At 62.2% G+C, this 15,344-nt stretch overlaps 2 protein-coding genes across 6 annotated transcripts; both read right to left on the bottom strand.

The window, feature by feature from the left end:
• Positions 1–693: 693 nt before the first annotated feature.
• Positions 694–12,227, bottom strand: WDR97 (WD repeat domain 97). The gene is given in 23 exon segments (XM_027132339.1): positions 694–3,664; positions 3,774–3,835; positions 3,932–4,386; positions 4,768–4,930; positions 5,017–5,138; positions 5,219–5,416; positions 5,519–5,713; positions 5,797–5,911; positions 5,914–6,176; positions 7,170–7,253; positions 7,349–7,474; positions 7,556–8,011; positions 8,183–8,284; positions 8,286–8,312; positions 8,314–8,640; positions 8,731–9,056; positions 9,133–9,369; positions 9,452–9,594; positions 9,666–10,371; positions 10,560–10,681; positions 10,832–11,460; positions 11,645–11,775; positions 11,980–12,227. Coding segments are annotated over 23 exon segments (5,430 nt in total). The 5' UTR covers positions 12,218–12,227; the 3' UTR covers positions 694–3,461.
• Positions 12,228–12,232: 5 nt separating this feature from the next.
• On the bottom strand, positions 12,233–15,295 carry MAF1 (MAF1 negative regulator of RNA polymerase III). Of its 5 annotated transcripts, none has more exons than XM_027132326.1 (8): positions 14,958–15,295; positions 14,100–14,225; positions 13,867–13,995; positions 13,627–13,792; positions 13,373–13,494; positions 13,173–13,292; positions 12,872–13,003; positions 12,233–12,745 (listed from the first exon to the last, which is right to left on the bottom strand). In XM_027132326.1, exons 2-8 carry the CDS (start codon positions 14,180–14,182, stop codon positions 12,724–12,726), a joined length of 774 nt encoding a protein of 257 aa, XP_026988127.1. In that variant the 5' UTR covers positions 14,183–14,225; positions 14,958–15,295; the 3' UTR covers positions 12,233–12,723. The 5 variants fall into 5 exon arrangements, with proteins under 5 accessions (XP_026988127.1, XP_026988123.1, XP_026988124.1 ...); XM_027132322.1 differs by having other exon boundaries at positions 12,872–13,048; positions 14,958–15,074; XM_027132323.1 differs by having other exon boundaries at positions 12,872–13,048; positions 14,966–15,069.
• Positions 15,296–15,344: the final 49 nt, after the last annotated feature.

The following is a 15,344-nucleotide window of genomic DNA, read 5'->3' as shown; positions in this document are numbered from 1 at the left end:
AACGGTTGTAAAATACATGTAACAAAATTGACCATTTTTTGGGCTGTGCTGCACAGCTTGTGGGATCTTAGTTCCCCAACCAGGGATTGAACCCTTGCCCTCGGCAGCGAGAGCGCCAAGTCCTAACCACTGGACCAACAGGGAATTCCCCCATTTAATTATTTTTAAGTGTATAATTAGTGGCATTAATCACCACCACAACATTCTGCCACCATCACCACTGTGTATTTCCAAAACATTTTCACCCCCCAGAGCAGAAACTCTAACCTCCCAACCCCTCCAGTGACCTCATGGCTATTTTCTGTCTCTACAAAGCTGCCTGTTCTAGGTTCTTCAGTGGTTACTCTTATGAGGCTATAATATAGTGTCAAAATGAAATTGTGTGTGTAGATTCGTGCCTCTTTTTTTTGTTTTTTTAAAGATTTATTATTTAATTATTTTATTTATGTTTGGATGCATCGGGTCTTAGTTGCGGCATGCGGGCTGTTCGTTGTGGTGTGCTGGCTTCTCTCTAGTTGTGGCATGCGGGTTTTCTCTTCTCTAGCTGTGGCACACAGGCTCCAGGGTGCACGGGCTCTGTAGTTTGCGGCACGCGGGTTCTAGTTGAGGCGCGCGAGCTCAGTAGTTGTGGCGCACGGGCTTAGCTGCCCTGCGGCGTGTGGGATCTTAGTTCCCTGACCAGGGGTCGAACCCACGTTCCCCGCATTGTAAGGCGGATTCTTTACCACTGGACCACCAGGGAAGTCCTTCCATGCCTCTTTATCCCTTGTGTAGATTCGTGTAACCAATATCACAGTCAAAATAGAGAATAGCTTCATCACCACAGAGATCTCCCTCCTGCTCTGCCCTCTCCTGCCCGTCCTTAACCCCAGGCAACCACTAGTCTGTTCTTCACCTCTATAATTTTGTCATCTCAGGAACGTTATCTAAATGGAATGTTTTGAGATTGGCTTTTTTCACTCAGCGTAATTATCTGGAGATTCATCCAGGTTGTTGCGTTAATAATTTATTTTTATTGCTGAGAAGTATTCCATGGTGTGGATGTGCCACAGATTGGCCAGCCATTCACCTGTTGAGGACCTTTGTGTCATCGCCAGTTTGGGGCTGTTACAAATAAAGCTGCTGTAAACAGTGGTGCATAGTATGGTTCGTGTGGACGTAAGTCCTCATTTCTCTGGGATAAATGCCCAGCAGTATGATTGCTGAGTCCTGCTTTTCAAGAAGTTGCCAAACTGCTTTCCAGCGTCTGGACCATTTTACATTCCCGCCAGCATCGTACACAGATCCAGCTGCTCCACATCTCCAGCATCTGGTGGCGTCCCTTTTTAAATCTGAGCCATTCTTAATTTACACTTCCCTAATGGATGGTGTGTGGAGCATCTTCTCATGTGCTCGTTTGCCATCTTCATCTTCTCTTGGGTGAAATGTCTGTTTTGTTTCTTTTGCCTGTTTTCTAAGGCTAAATTTTTATAATTTTACATTTACATGTATGATCTGCTTTGAGTTTTGTCTTTGCCATAACTTTTTTTTTTAATCAGCAAATATATCTGTCTTTTCTGAGTGTTCTAAGTTAATTATTTTTCTAAATTACCTTCTGATATATTTATAGTTTTATTTTCTACATTACAATCTTCATCTGAAAATTACTCTCATAAATGATGTGAGGAAGGGTTCCGGCTTTGTTTTCTATCTACCTACGCTGTGCTCAGCACTGTTCCTAAGTTCTTTACATATAACAATTCATTTAATCCTCACAGCAGTCCTGTGAGGTGTCATAGCATTATTATCCACATTTCATAGATTGGAAACTGAGGCTTAGAGAACACAGGTAACTTGTTTAACGTCACACAGTCAGGAAGTGGAAAAAAATATGTATTTATGTTTGCTATATATATATTTGGTATTTTAACATCTATGGTGGAAAGCCCATTCTAGCTTTTTGTACATTTAATTGGGTTGTGTGATTTTTTTTTATTAATTTGTAGAACTTCTTTATATATTTTGGAGACAAGCCATTTTTAGTTACATGTATTTCAAATATGTTCTCCCACTCTGTGGCCTGACTTTTTACTCTCTTAATGGTATATTTTCATTAATATATTTCCTAATTTTAAAAGTTATATATTAATACATATTAATAAATATATTAGTGTTTTCCTTCACGATTAGCGGGGATTTGGACCTGTTTAAACTCTTGCCCTACTTTCTCACGTTTGTATGTTGGTGGTTTTTTTTGGCTGCACCGCGTGGCTTGCGGAATCTTAGTTCCCCAGCCAGGGATCGAACCTGAGTCCTCGGCAGTAAAAGCGCAGAGTCCTAACCACTGGACTGCCAGGGAATTCCCGTGTCTGTATTTTTTAAAGCATTTATTGCTTCTGTAATTCGAAACATAGAAACACCAGTAGATGCAGACTACTACGGGCCTCAGTCCTTGTTGTAGCAGGTACAGTTCCTTTTATAAAAACGTCAAGTTTTTCAGTTATCTGGACCTGGCACTGCTGGCCCTCCTTGGCCTAGGAAAGAGCGGCCCACTCAGCAGCCCTGTGACAAGAGCCCCTGCGCAGGTTAGGGGCTGTGGGAAAGGTGTGGGAGACCAATTTTAACCACAAAGCCATTGAGCAGAAATGTGTAAAGTCAGAGGCTGAAAATACAGGAAAGAGATCGCTGCTCAGGCAACCCAGCAGCAGGATACAGAAAGCTAGAACAGGCCCGTCACAAAAGCCGTCCTAGTAAGTGCGCACGTGGGCTCCACGTGTGGTTGGGTCAGTGCCCTTTGAGGTCACGGCAGTTCAGAAGAAGGCCGAGGCCCCGAGACCCCGTGCTTCACAGACAAGGTGAATCTCCTGGTGACTTTTAGGTTGAAAGGTCCAGAGAACACTGCCCCTTTACTGCTTCTCGGATAAAGCAGACGGGGCCTCTTCATTAATTTTTCTCCTTTCCAGCCTAAAGGTAGCAAAGCTCCGACCGACTCCTGGTTTCACCTGCATCAAATGACTGCAAGCTCCTCCCCACACACCTGCGACCACCCAGACCCTCCCCTCTCCCCGGCCCACCCGTTAGTCTCCCCCTCCCCTCCTGAGCACCGTGGCTGAGTGCCTGAGCAGGGCCACGCCCGTGCGGTAGGTTCCCTCTCTGGGCAGACAGGCCCTCCCGCACCGAGAACGCTGCTCTACCACGTGCTGACCCGAGCCCAGACCCTGTCCCATCCCAGACCCCACCAGTCCCCCAGCTCCTGCCTCACACATGCAGCTGGCCACCAGCAGGTTCGTGACACACCAGCCAGACCCCCCCCTCGCCCACATCAGGGGCCCCCAAAGGTGAAAGTGAGCTGGCCGTGGCCTCTGGACTTTATTCGGGCCCTGGGCCTTGGCTGGGGTGAACAGCCGGCTGGAGAGCCATGTCCTGACTCCATGCTGGAGGGAAAAGGGAGAGGCAAGGTCAGGCCAGGGTCACCAGCCAGCTCAGCTGTATCTGTCAGGGTCCGTGTCATCTGGCAGAAAGTAGCGTTGCAGGGCAGGCTGCAGGAGCTGCGGGGGCAGCGGATGGGCCGGCCTGGGCCAGTCTGGGGGGAAAGGCTGCAGTTCCACCCGGGGCAGTGGCAGCTTCAGCATCCGGACGGCACCATCCAGGGTGCGGCCCGCCCAGAGCCGGGACAGCATTCGGCCTGGGGGCCAGCAGTATAGTGAGGCCTTGGGGTGGGGTCAGTGCTCCGCGGGAACTGGGCTGGGGTGGGGTAGAGGTCAGGTCCGATTTCTACCCCTGTCCCTACTCACCCCTCAGTTTCATTGGAGACCTCTGGACCTTGGCCTCCTGAAGCCGGAGGATGGAGTAGTGCCTGAAGGATAAGGAAGCGGGTTTGGCTAAGCCCACGCCTCAGCTGTTCCACACAGGCTCTGCCCTAGCCTCTTCCAGGGACCCGTGGCGTGCTCACTGGGGTTCCCGGGGCTGTGGCACCACCATGCTGGGCGTCCGTGGGGGCGGGCGAGGGGGCGGGGTCTTGGGCTCCTCCTGCAGGGGGTCCTGCTGCGGAGCCCCATGCTGCTCGCAGAAGAAGTTGAGTGCGTTGATGGGCCCCAGGTCCAGCATTTTTGACTGTGACCGGGTCGTCTGCTCCAGAGGCAGTGGCTCATCAGGCAGTGCAGCTGGCGCGGAGGATCCCAAGTGGGCCTCAGGCAAGGGGCAGAAGTGCGTCAGTGTCCCAGACAGTGCACGTTGGGTCCGCCCAAAGCGCATCTGTGCAAGCGTCTGCTGGGCCTGCAACTCCAGGGCGGCCAAGTCCGGCTCTCCGGGTGAGACCACCGGTGAGGGCGTCCGGGAGACGCTTGAGGGCATCACAGAGATATGAACAGTTGCCCCAGAGACCATGGAAATCTGCGACAGGGTCTCCTTCGAAGGAGGGTGAAGTGCTGAGGTCTCTGAGACCTCGGGCAGCATCTCTGACGACTTGTCTACAGATGGCGGCACAGTTTCCATCTGCTGGGGAGTTGGCCAGTGGAGGCTGGAGAGGTGCTGCCCATGGCTCCAAGCCTGAGACCCCACCCCAGACCCCCTCCTGGGGAGATGCAGGAAGATCCCGGGAGATGGGGGAGGGGTGAGGGATGGGGGAGGATGGAAGAGGCGCAGAGCCAGAGCGGGGCAAGGAGCCCGCTGGCCTCACCTGGCTCTCCCCTCTGCACTTGGGAAAAGCCTGGGGAGAAGGCGAGAGGCTCTGCGGGCAGGTGGCCCGCCCCCGCCCCGCCCCGCCCCCACTCCCGCCCCCGCCCAGACCTTCAGCTGCCCGACCATCTCCTCCAGCTTCTGGCAGCAGCGCTTGCGCAGTGCGGCCTTGGAGGCGCGCTCCGGGCCCTGGACCCAGGTCATCATCTCCTTGAACAGGAGGCCGTGCGGGTCCTGAAGGCCGAGTCCTTCCAGCAGCTTCCTGAGGTCCGGCCTGGGACAGGTGTACAGGCGTGGGAGGCTTCTGGGCGGCCTCCCTGGCAGCAGCGGGGAGGAGGGAGGGAAGGGAGCGGAACTCACCAGCAGGAGGCTGGCGAGTAAAGGACGTAGCACAGGAGCTCCAGCACCACCTCGCGGGACTCCAGGGAGCAGGCCCGGAGCAGCTGCAGCGCCAGCATCACAAACTGCTTCTGCATCCTGTCCTGAGCGCAGGGGGAGCGACACTGGGGCCCGAGGCCTGGGGTGGGGCGGGGCGGGGCGGGTCTCGGGACTAGGGGCTCACCTGGAGGCTGGGGGGCTGGTCCAGGTTGAGCAAGCGCACGAGGATGCCGTGCAGCCGGCTACAGAGGTCTCTGCTGACGTCGGGCAGCAGCCTCAGCAGCGCGTGCAGGATGTGCACACGGTCTGCCCAAGAGGCCTCGTCCAGCAGGTCCATGAACAGCGAGGCCAGGCCCTCCACCGTGCCCACCTCGGGGTACGCCTGCAGGGATCTGGTGCTGAGGCCTGGCCCCCTGCGCCGCACCCGGGCGCTCCAGCCTCCCCCTCCCGTACCTGAGCCCGTGCCTCCCAAACTCCCCCGAACCTGCAGAGTGAAGATGGGGAAGAGCTTTTTGAACCAGTTCTGGCCGACGAAAAAAAGCAGGAACCTAGGCAGATGCCCGCAGCGCTCTTCCCAGAGCGAGTGCCCGTAGTGGAACTGGGGGCAGTGAAGACAGGTCTCGGCCCTGGCGGTGTCCTCGCGGGAGCCCATGGGCTTCGGGATGCGACCCTCGGGGCTCTAGGGGCAGCGGCAGCAGCTGCAGACCCTGCCCGCCTCAGGCAGCTCCTGCGCCGCTGCCCAGCCCAGCCCCGGACGCCCACCTGAGCTTCCTGCTCCGGCAGCTGGTCGGAGAGCTGCGTGTGGCGGCGCTGCGAGTCCGAGGCCCAGTCCAGACCCTGCTCGCCCTCCTCCTCCCCCTCCCCTCCCAACAACTGGGTCAGCTTCTCCTGCCGCAGCAGCCACGGGTCGTCCCGGCTCCCTCCAGGCTGCGAAGTGGAGAGCGAGGCGTGGCCACGGGCGCGGCAGGGATCCGGCCCCGCCCCCTGCAGACCCCGCCCCGCCTCGCCCCGCCCCTTGCCTTGCTCTCGCAGCGGCGCGGGCCCAGGGCTCCGAGGCCGCTGACCTCCACAGGCAGCCACATCTGCTGCAGCACCACCGAGTTGGGCACGCAGCCCGGGAAGCGGATGGGCCGCCGCCAGTACTGCAGGTGGAGCACAGCGGGGCAGGTTGAGGGCCTGGACTCCACCTGCCCCAGAGACCACGCTGGCAGGGCACCCCCGCCACCAGCCCAGCTCTGCCCGCCTGACGTCCAAGAGCTGAGTGGGGCTCACACGCCCTGCCCACGACACACAGACAGGAGGAGAGAATCTCTAGAAATCAGGCCGAAGGGCAGGCAGTGAGTGTGGCATCAGCTGTGGTAACTGAGGACGGAGATCTGGGTAACAGCCGGCCTTTGGGGAGCCCTGACACCCACATGGTCTCCACAGGACTCAGCCCCCGGTCCTGGAGCAGAGACGCTGATAAGAAGGGGGCAGTAGGAGGGACTCCCTCGGCGGTCCACTGGTTAGGACTCCGTGCTTTCACTGCTGGGCCGGGGTTCAATCCCCGGTCGGGGAACTAAGATTGCACAAGGCACGCAGCGTGGCCAAAAAATAAAAAAAAAAAAGAAGGGGACAATGGGAGCTCGAGGGGGTGTTACTGGGGGCTTGGGTAGATGGAGTAGCAGCTGGAAGGATCCGTTACCCACCTGGGAAGGTAAGAATGCCAGATGTGTGGGGAGAAGGGGCTGGGCCTGTCTGGGCATCTGGAGGGGGAGAGAGTGGGAAGGCCGGCTCCCACCGACTCTGCTCCCCTCAAGGGAGGGGACTCTGGTCTCGCAGACAAAGTGCACAGAGGCCCCAGCCCCCCGACCCTCGCGCTAGGGAGTGGCTGCAGGAGCGACCGCTGGCAGAGGCTCTGGCTTCGCCTGGCTCCAGCTCCGAAGTCCCTGGCCCTCTGGCAGCCAGTTCCCGGAGTGAGGAGTTAGGGCACACGGAGAGCAGCGGCGGCAAAACCAGGCCCGGGGTGAGGGGTGCAGGTGGGCCTGGCCCTCGGGTCAGAGCTGGGCACAAAGGCTTACAGCAAAGGGGACATGGGGTACATAAGGAGGGCCCCCCCGGGGAGGGAAGGGCCTCAGGACAGCGAGGGGTCTCACCTCATAGGGCTGAACAGCGGCAGGGAAGAAGCCCCTGGGGTTGGAGAGATGCTCCTGGGGCCGCCTCTTCAGCAGCAGGGGGATCTGGGGATGGGACAGGGATCAGAGCCGAGTTTGGACTCCAGTGTCCCTGCAGTTCTGCCTTCGGGCAGCAGCCTCCACCCACCTGGGCCCCTCACCCTGTGCTGCAGGTGGGAGGACAGTGGATCCGGGGCCACAGGCTTCTCCCCGTGGAGCTGCTCCAACTGCAGCTGCAGTTGCAGACTAAGGCCCAGTTCGTGGCTCGGGGAGGAGCGGGCCAGCAGCTGGGGTGGAAGGAGTCGTCAGGGGGTGGGGTGGGGACCATAAGGTGAAGGCAGAGGGGTGGGAGTGGTGGTAAGCCTCACCTGGGGTGCTCTGCTGTGCAACCTCCGGTGGGTGGTGGGGGGAGGCAAGGGGACTTGGGGTGGTCGGGCAAAGCGCTGGCCCAGGGTCCCAAGATCCTGTGGTGGCGAGGCTTCAACGCCCCCGAGATCGGGGACGTCTCTGGGCAGGGCGCACACGTCCCAGGTCTGTCTCTCCACTGTGAGGGTCACGGTGCTCCACTGCTGGGACTCTCCTCCGGAATACCTGCCCTGGCAGGGAGGGCAGGGCAGACGGGCAGTGTCAGAGGCTCCGGGTGAAGGGAGGGACTGGGGAGGCCCCACACTCACCAGCAGACCAGGGCCATAAATCAGACGGAGGTAGTTATCAAAGGCCTCCTGGCACTGCTGCCAGGAGGGTGAGGGCCGGGCTGCAGGGCCCACCAGCCCCAGTTTCAGCTGCTGAAGGTCTTGGTCCCGGGCAATGAAGGCTTCCAAGTCCTGGGGTGAGGGTCAGGGGTCAGCGCATTCTTCCTTGAGCCTTGCTGCGTGCCCCTAGACAAGCACAGGGATCCCAGGCCTGGCCCAGGGACTGAAGGGGAAGGGCCTGAGCCGGGGTCGGGGGGCAGGGCTGGGCCACTGAGGTGGAGAAGGGGTCAGGAGCCACCCCACCTTCTCCAACACTGGCTGCTGAGGCGTGGCCGTCGGGCAGTGGATGAAAGACGAGGCTGCGCTGCAGACGGGGAAGGACACAGGTGGGACACTGGGTGGCATTACCAGTGGGATAGGGCAGAGGCTGGGCCAGGGACCCAGGGGTGGTGGCCAGGCCCCTGGCGGGGAACCACAAACAGCCAGGAGTGGGAAGGCCGGCACTGGGACGAGCTTGCGGTGGGTGGCCAAGGGGCCTGGGAGCCCTGGGGTCTCAGGTTGGGAGCACTCGGCCAGGCCCTGACCCAGGGGAGCCAGGTCGGGGCCTCCGGGACGGCTCGGTTGGGCCTGCCGGCAGACCTGAGGCTGGCCACCCCGCGCAGGCTGGCGAGCCTCTGCAGCTGGGCTGAGGTCAGCGACTCCTGGCTGGTCAGCGGCAGTGGAGGGTCATCCACCACATCAGGGACATCCTGGCACAGCTTCTGAGCAGGGGAAAGGAGCCTGGAGCCCTGGCCTCAGTGGCTGGTCTGCCCACAGCAGCCCCACCCTGCCTACCTGTGCTCAGTGCACACCTTAATCAGGTAAGATGTGGGCAGGTAGAGCCTGTGGGCCACCAGGCAGAGGCAGGAGCCCAGGGCCAGCACCAGGTCCCCACTGTTACTGCAGAAGCTCAGGGCCTGAGGGGCACCGTTCAGCTGCAGGAGCCTGGAGGGTTGTTCAGACCGACAGTGTGGCCCTGCTCCTTGGAACAGAACACGGAGGCAGCAGCAGAGGCAAGCCCCCAACCCTCTCCCACCCCCAGCCCACCGCAGCAGGCGGTTCTCCGCGGTCCAGATGCGGATGGTGCCGTCCAGGCTGGAGCAGGCGTACAGCTTGAGTGTGGGACAGCAGCACAGGCCTGGGGGGCCAGGACTCAGGGTCAGGGGCCAGAGCCACCTGGCGGCCTGGACTTCACCTCTGCCCTGCCCGCTCACCGGTGATGTGGTCCGTGGGGTCGTCCTGGGGCCGGTGATCAAAGCGAGGGCTGTTGCCCAGGCCAAACTGCACCAAGCCATAGGTGGCGCTGTTCAGGTCCTCGAAGCCCACGGTGATGCGATTCCCGAGGGCGCAGAGCACCAGCGCCGGGCGGCAGCAGGAGAAGGTGCGTAGGAGGCTCAGGCTCTCCTCGGCATACGGGAAGACGCGCCACATCTTCACGGTCAAGTCTCCCCCTGTGGGGACGGGAGCCACAGTGGGGCCTTTGGGGAGGTAAGGGGTTCCCAGGCCGGCCGTGGAGGGAGGAGAGGTACCCACCGGAGGACACGATGCTGTTCCAGGTGGACGCAATGGCGGTGACGGGGCCTGGGCCGTGCGCCTCCGTACGGAAGACCGTCTTCGAGGAGCGCAACTCAAGTACGGACAGGGTGCCATCAGTGTGCCCCACCACGAGCAGGTACCTATGGGTGACCACAGCCTGTTGGTGTGGACCCGGCCGCCTTGCCCAACCCTGGCTGGCTCCGGCACCCACCGGTTCTTGTCCTTCCAGGCCCCGGCCACGTCACTGCGGCACAGCTCGCCCTTGTACTGGCGCACTATCTCCCAGGCGGCAAACGCGCTCCCGGGGTCCGTGAGATGGCTGTAGAGATGCAGGCAGCAAGGCCGGGGCGCCGGGGGCGGCGGCGGGCACAGGCGGTGCAGCACGCGCATGGGGCAGCGTGCTGCGTTGGCACACAGCAGGTGCCCGGCGCGCGTCATCAGCCACAGCACCTCGCGGGGCAGGCAGTAGGCCACGGCGGCCGCGCAGTCCTCAGGCTCCAGCAGAAGCGCGCTCACGGTGCGTCCGCTGGAGACCGACACCAGGTAGACCGAGCCGTCGGCGCAGGCGCACACGAGGCGCGTGGGCAGCTGCGCTTGCGGGGCCATGGGCGAGGGCAGCGCCGGCGCCACCTGCAGGTGGAGCACCGGCGCCGACAGCTGGGCCAATGGCGAGTAGAGTTCCCGCACGCGCCACAGCTCCACGCTGCGGGCGCGCAAGGCGAGCAAGGGCCAGCCGGGGCCGGCGGGAGCCAGCAGATGCCTCACGGTCTCCGACGGCACGCTCGGGCTCCGGCGGCTCGGCGCCACCTCACCCACCTGCGCCGCTGCCTGCAGGTCCCACGTGCGCAGCGTCCCGTCTTGAGAAGCCGACAGCACAAGGGCCGTGTTCGGGAGCACGGCCACCGCAGTCACCGGGCCTGCGGGAGGGGCTCGGGTCACTCCTGAGCACCAGGGACTGAGGGAAGGGGAGCCGTCGGTCAGGGTCATGACCAGGGCGGAGAAGCTTGGCCAGAAGCCCGTGGAGATCCTGTGCCCGGAGCTCTCAAAGGCAGGGCTGTGCCCAGGGTGAGGGGAGACCAGGCCTCAATAGCCACACACGGCGCACCTGTGTGTCCCACGAACACCATCCGGATCTGCCAGTCAGCCTCCCACACCTTCACCGTGCTGTCCCGGGAAGCTGTCACCATGGCCCCCACCTCTCTACAGTACACCAGGTCGGAGATAGTGCTGAGGGGGGAGAGGGAGGCCCGTGGACTCAGGACTGCTGTGTGTGTGCGCGCGTGCGCACGCGCCGGCACCCCTACCACGACCGGATTTGTGTCGCGGACTCACCTCATGATTTCCCCCTCTCCCACCAGCCCCTGGGCCCCTCCTCACGTTTTGTGCAGATCCCGACGCACATCTGTGACAGCCCAGGTGTGCAGATCAAAGGTGAGCACGGCTGAGCCGTAGGCTGCGCAGCAGCGTGGGACGTGAGGGGGATGCTGAGGCCCGAGAGCCAGACGCGCAAGCGCACCCGAGAGGTTTGGCGGCAGCCACAGAGGGGACCCACGGGGAACCAGGCAGCGACCCCCTGCACGGAACTTCCAGAGCACCAGGCTTCTGCCCGCCTCCGCCACCAGCAGCAGCCCGGCGTCGGGCACCGGCAGGCAGCAGACTGGCTCGCGGCCCGGCACCCTGCGCTCCACTGGCTTACTCTGCCACAGCAGGCTGAGGTCGGACCTTAATATGGCCAACCCCGCTGGGCCCCAGCCCACAAAGCGGCCCACAGTGCCCAGCTCGCCCGGCACTGCCACCAGCCCTGTAAGCGCGACCGGAGCTAGCAGCTTCTCTTGTGCCCAGCCATCCTCTCTGCGCAGGTGCAGGCGGCCGGCACCGTCCAGCACCACGAAGCGTCTGCCCATGGGGTCCTGTGCCACCGAACACAGCCCGGCTGCCACCTCCAGGCGACGCAGCAGCTCTAGCCCGTGCGTCAAGCGCGCCACGTGCAGCTCGGCTCTCTTTTCCTGCGGACCGGGACCAGCAAGCCTGCCGTAAACTTGGCGGGGGCCAGGGGTTGGGGGGCGGGGGTGTAGGCGGCACCCACCTAGGGGAGCCAAGAGGATCTGGGCTGGGGTCCTGCAGGGGACCCCTAGGGGAAGGGCTGGGCCGGAAAGAGGCCTTGAGACGGATGCCACGGGCAAGCCGCACCTTTTCCACCAAAGTCTGGAGGCCTGTGCGCAGGAGCAGCCACAGCTGGCGGGCACGGGCGCTCGGGGTCACATTCTGCCACCGAGAGTTGCTGGTAAAAAGCCGTGGGGCCGCCTCCTTAAACGATGACTCTGCGAACCGGCAGCGGAAGCCCTGTCGGTGTGGCCTTTGGGCCCCTAACCCGGGAGGTCGTGGGCAGCCAAGGCCCCTCCTGAGGGCCCTGCCAGGTTAGGGGACTGCCCGGGGAGTGCTGCATTCCCAGAGGACAGAACCAGAGCTTGAGTGAGGCCTGCGGCCAAGCGGGCCATCTGGGGGTCGAGGCCGGGACACCTCACCGTCCTCTTCGTTGAGCAGGCCCGGGTCCGGGACGTCGTGGAGGTCGGCATCGCACAGGTCCAGGTCTGGAGTCAGGGGGTCGCCTTCCATGGTAAAGGGCTTGCTCGCGCCCCACACTTCTGGCTCCATTTCAGGAGCCGCGGGGTCCAGGCGGCTCAACAGCCCTCTAGGACCGTTGCTAGGATACCGGACGCAGCAGGCCCCGCCCTCGACGCAGGCCCCGCCCCCACGCCTCATGAGCCTCCGTGCGCACTGAGTCACAGAAACTTTTATTGGAAGCAAACCAGCTGCAGCGAAGTGACACTCAGTGCACGCTGCCCGATGGGCAAGGTGGGGAGTACAAGTGGGCGGATGACCCCTGGGGACCGCCTGCTGGGTCTCCGGCCCTTTGGGCTGGAGTGTGCAGGTCCAGGCCTGACCTTGCACAAAATACAAAAATAAACTCTGTGGTCCAGCTGTCCCTGCCCGTGTCAGTTCGTTTGGGCGGGGCAGTGGCTCTTCCCACCAGGCCCTGTGCCGTTGCTGTCCAGTCCAGCCACAGCGTGGGCAGCGGGAGCCTGTGGGGCTGAGGGGACATCCACAGGCTACAGCCAAAGGGCTAGGCAGGTGTGGCCTGGAGTGGCGCTGGTGCTGTGGTAGCGCCAGGATCTGGCCAGCAGCTGTGGAGGCCCTGCGGCCCCTCAGGTGGGCAGGTCCAGGCACTGTTTGAAGCTGGGTGAAGCGAGGGCCTCTGTTCCTCCTCTTCACATACAGATCACCGGAACCCTGGGCAACGGGCGGCACACAGTGAGTTCTGAGGAGCCCACACTCAGGAGACCAGGCAGAGGGGGCCCCACCCTGCCCTGCACACCCCAGGCTGAAGGGAGGGAGGCCACTGCAACCGTCACGCACCTGTCCTCTTCCATGGTGCTGGTCTCCTCGTGGCCGCCCTCGCGGCCTCCACCTCCACTCTCCTCCTCCTCCTCTCCCCCGAGCTCCATGTCCAGCTCATTGCCTGCCTCCGACGGAGTGTAGGTGGATCCACTGGGGGTGGGGGGACCAGTCTTAAAACCGCCTACCCCCAGCCTGCTGCTAACCCCAGGGAGGGTGTCTGGGGAGGACAAAGTTAGGAATGGGGTGGGCCAGGCTGGGGAAACGGTGTGTGAGCCAAACAGGGAGGTAAAGGAAGGGAGGTGGACAGGTGCCAGCCAACCTGATAGAGCGGCAGCTGAAGAACACGATCCGTTTCAGCCGCTTGTTGTAGAAGAAGTAGTTGAAGGACCAGAGGCTGCCATCTTCCCCGAAGGGATCTGAGTCCAGGTCTGGGTTGTAGCTGGGGCGTGTGGGGCGAGATGTGGTGTTAGGTCCCAAGTGCCACCCGCCCAGGACCCACCTGCAGGGACGCCAGCTCACCTGTAGATGTCGCACTCAGCCAAGCAGATCTCCTCATCCACCGCGTTCCACAGCTGCGGCTTCAGGGCCTTGAAGTCCTCCCGAACAGCGGAGAACAGGCTGCAGTTGACTGCGTTCACCACCTAGGATGGTCACAGTCAGGGCTGACGAGGACCCAGGGCAGCAGGCGTGAACCGGGCCGAGCCCCAGTGAGTTAGGGAGGAAGCCAAGGATGGCTGTGGGCCTACAGGTCCCTTCCCCGACCCGACCCTCACCCAGCTGAGGCTGGGCTCCCGGCTGAACTCGTGGCTCCGGGCTCTGCTGAAGTCGTAGTCCGGCCGGAAGGACTCGTTGAGCGTGGCGATCAGGTAGAAGAGGGTCTTGCGGCTGCACTTGTCGCTGAGGGGGCCCTCATCCTCGCCACCCTGGCTCTTACTCAGTCTGCACAGAGAGAAGCGTCAGCCTGGCACTGCCCCGCTTGCCAGTGCACAGTGGGCAGGCCCTGCCCGGCTCACCTGCTGGGGCTGAGGCCCGAGGTCTGGGGTGGGGACAGCGCCTCCAGCACATGTGGCTGGCCCTCCTGGCAGAACTGCTTGAACATGTGCTTGTCATCGCCCGCCATCTTACACGAGTAGCTCTCAATCCTAGAGACGCAGGCACAACCATGAAGCACGCCACCCCCGCAGGCTCAACCCAGAGACAGGGCAGAGTGACCTCTGAGACGCCAGCCCCAGAGCCCCGGCCTCACCTGCCAATGATGTGGGCATCTCCCGTCTCCACGGTCAGCTGCGAGTTGATGGCCTCGAAGCTGGAGTTCTCCAACAGCTTCATGTCCTCGGGGAGGAGGTCCTGTGCTCCAAAGGGCTACTGCTGCCTGAGGATGCAGGTCAGTCCATGGGTGTCTGGCCCTTGGGGCTCCACCTTCAGCCCTCCTCCCAGTAAGTGGCGCCGCTGTAAACAACTTGGGTCCCTCCTGCAGCCTGCTCCCAGGCCTTCAGCACTGGCGGGAGAGGTGATGAGAGCGGCACGTCCAGGCCCCAGATCAGCCACACCTCTTGCACCTCACAGGAGTTCTTGGGCCAGGCTGGGGGACCCACCGGGGATCCTGCTAACCCCGGGGCTGCTGGGTTAGTCTCTCCCTCAACAGCCCCCATCCCGACACAAGAGCCCTACCCACCAAGGGGGGCCCTGCGAGCCCGCGAAGGGACGTGACTCCTGCGGTGCCCCTCCGGCCGGGATCCTCAGCCCGGGTAAGAACCGCACCCAGTTAGGAACCAGATCACCTGGGGCTCGGCCCTGCCGTCACCTGGACGCGGCGCTCTTTCCTGTTCTACAGGCTGCTTTCTAGTGAGCTCCTCCGTTTTTCTCCGAAAGTACGACAGGGAGCGGAGGGAGGCCCCGCGGCCCCCGGAGGGCCTGTCAGCCGGGCAGCTAGGGCGCTACAGCGTCTGCCGGGTCTAAGGGGAACCCCAGCCAAGCCGCGCGAACTACAAGTCCCAGGAAGCCGTGCGCCTTGGGAGGCGCGCGTGCGCTCCAGCGCGAAGCCTGCTGGGGGCTGTAGTTCTGGAGGGCCCGAGTCGGCGCCGGGCACAGGGCGTACCCCTACCTGCTTACTCTGCGCTCAATCGGGCCGGACCGGACCAGGCAGGGTCAGGTCGATTGGCGTCGGTGCGGGTGAGAAGGCGGTGCGGGCCCCGGGTAGCGCGGACGCCTCAGGACCGGAGTGCGGCGCCGCGGCCTCCGCTCGGGCCGCACTGTATCCGGGGAAAGAAGCTCCGCAGCGACGTCCCGTTACTCCCGGCCCCGCCGGCCCATCCGAGCTGCCACCGCGACATAGCCTCGCCCGTGCACGGCGCCCGACTATCGCGACCGACCTGCCCGCCGACCGCCACAGAAGGCCCGAGCAAGCGAGCGAACGACCTCTACCTCCCCGGGCCGGACAACAACAAGCGTCCGCCAGGCCCGGCCCCACGCGTCTGAATGGCCCGCTCCA

The sequence above is a fragment of the Aethalodelphis obliquidens genome, unplaced genomic scaffold (assembly GCF_003676395.1).
Source record: "Aethalodelphis obliquidens isolate GAN/ISIS:26980383/991018 unplaced genomic scaffold, ASM367639v1 scaffold41, whole genome shotgun sequence".
Lineage (NCBI taxonomy): Eukaryota > Metazoa > Chordata > Mammalia > Artiodactyla > Delphinidae > Aethalodelphis > Aethalodelphis obliquidens.
Note: the sequence above shows the minus strand (reverse complement) of the source record. Positions and strands in the feature narration are given on the sequence as shown.

What these genes read in the sequence shown, in the direction of transcription:
- MAF1 (XM_027132322.1), bottom strand. Translation starts at nt 14,182, where the DNA reads ATGAAGCTGTTGGAGAACTCCAGCTTCGAGGCCATCAACTCGCAGCTG. An exon ending in TTCAGCTGCCGCTCTATCAG is followed by an intron (nt 13,049 to 13,172) that starts GTTGGCTGGCAC and finishes TGGGGTTAGCAG; the next exon opens with CAGGCTGGGGGTAGGCGGTT. An exon ending in AGCACCATGGAAGAGGACAG is followed by an intron (nt 12,746 to 12,871) that starts GTGCGTGACGGT and finishes CCCGTTGCCCAG; the next exon opens with GGTTCCGGTGATCTGTATGT.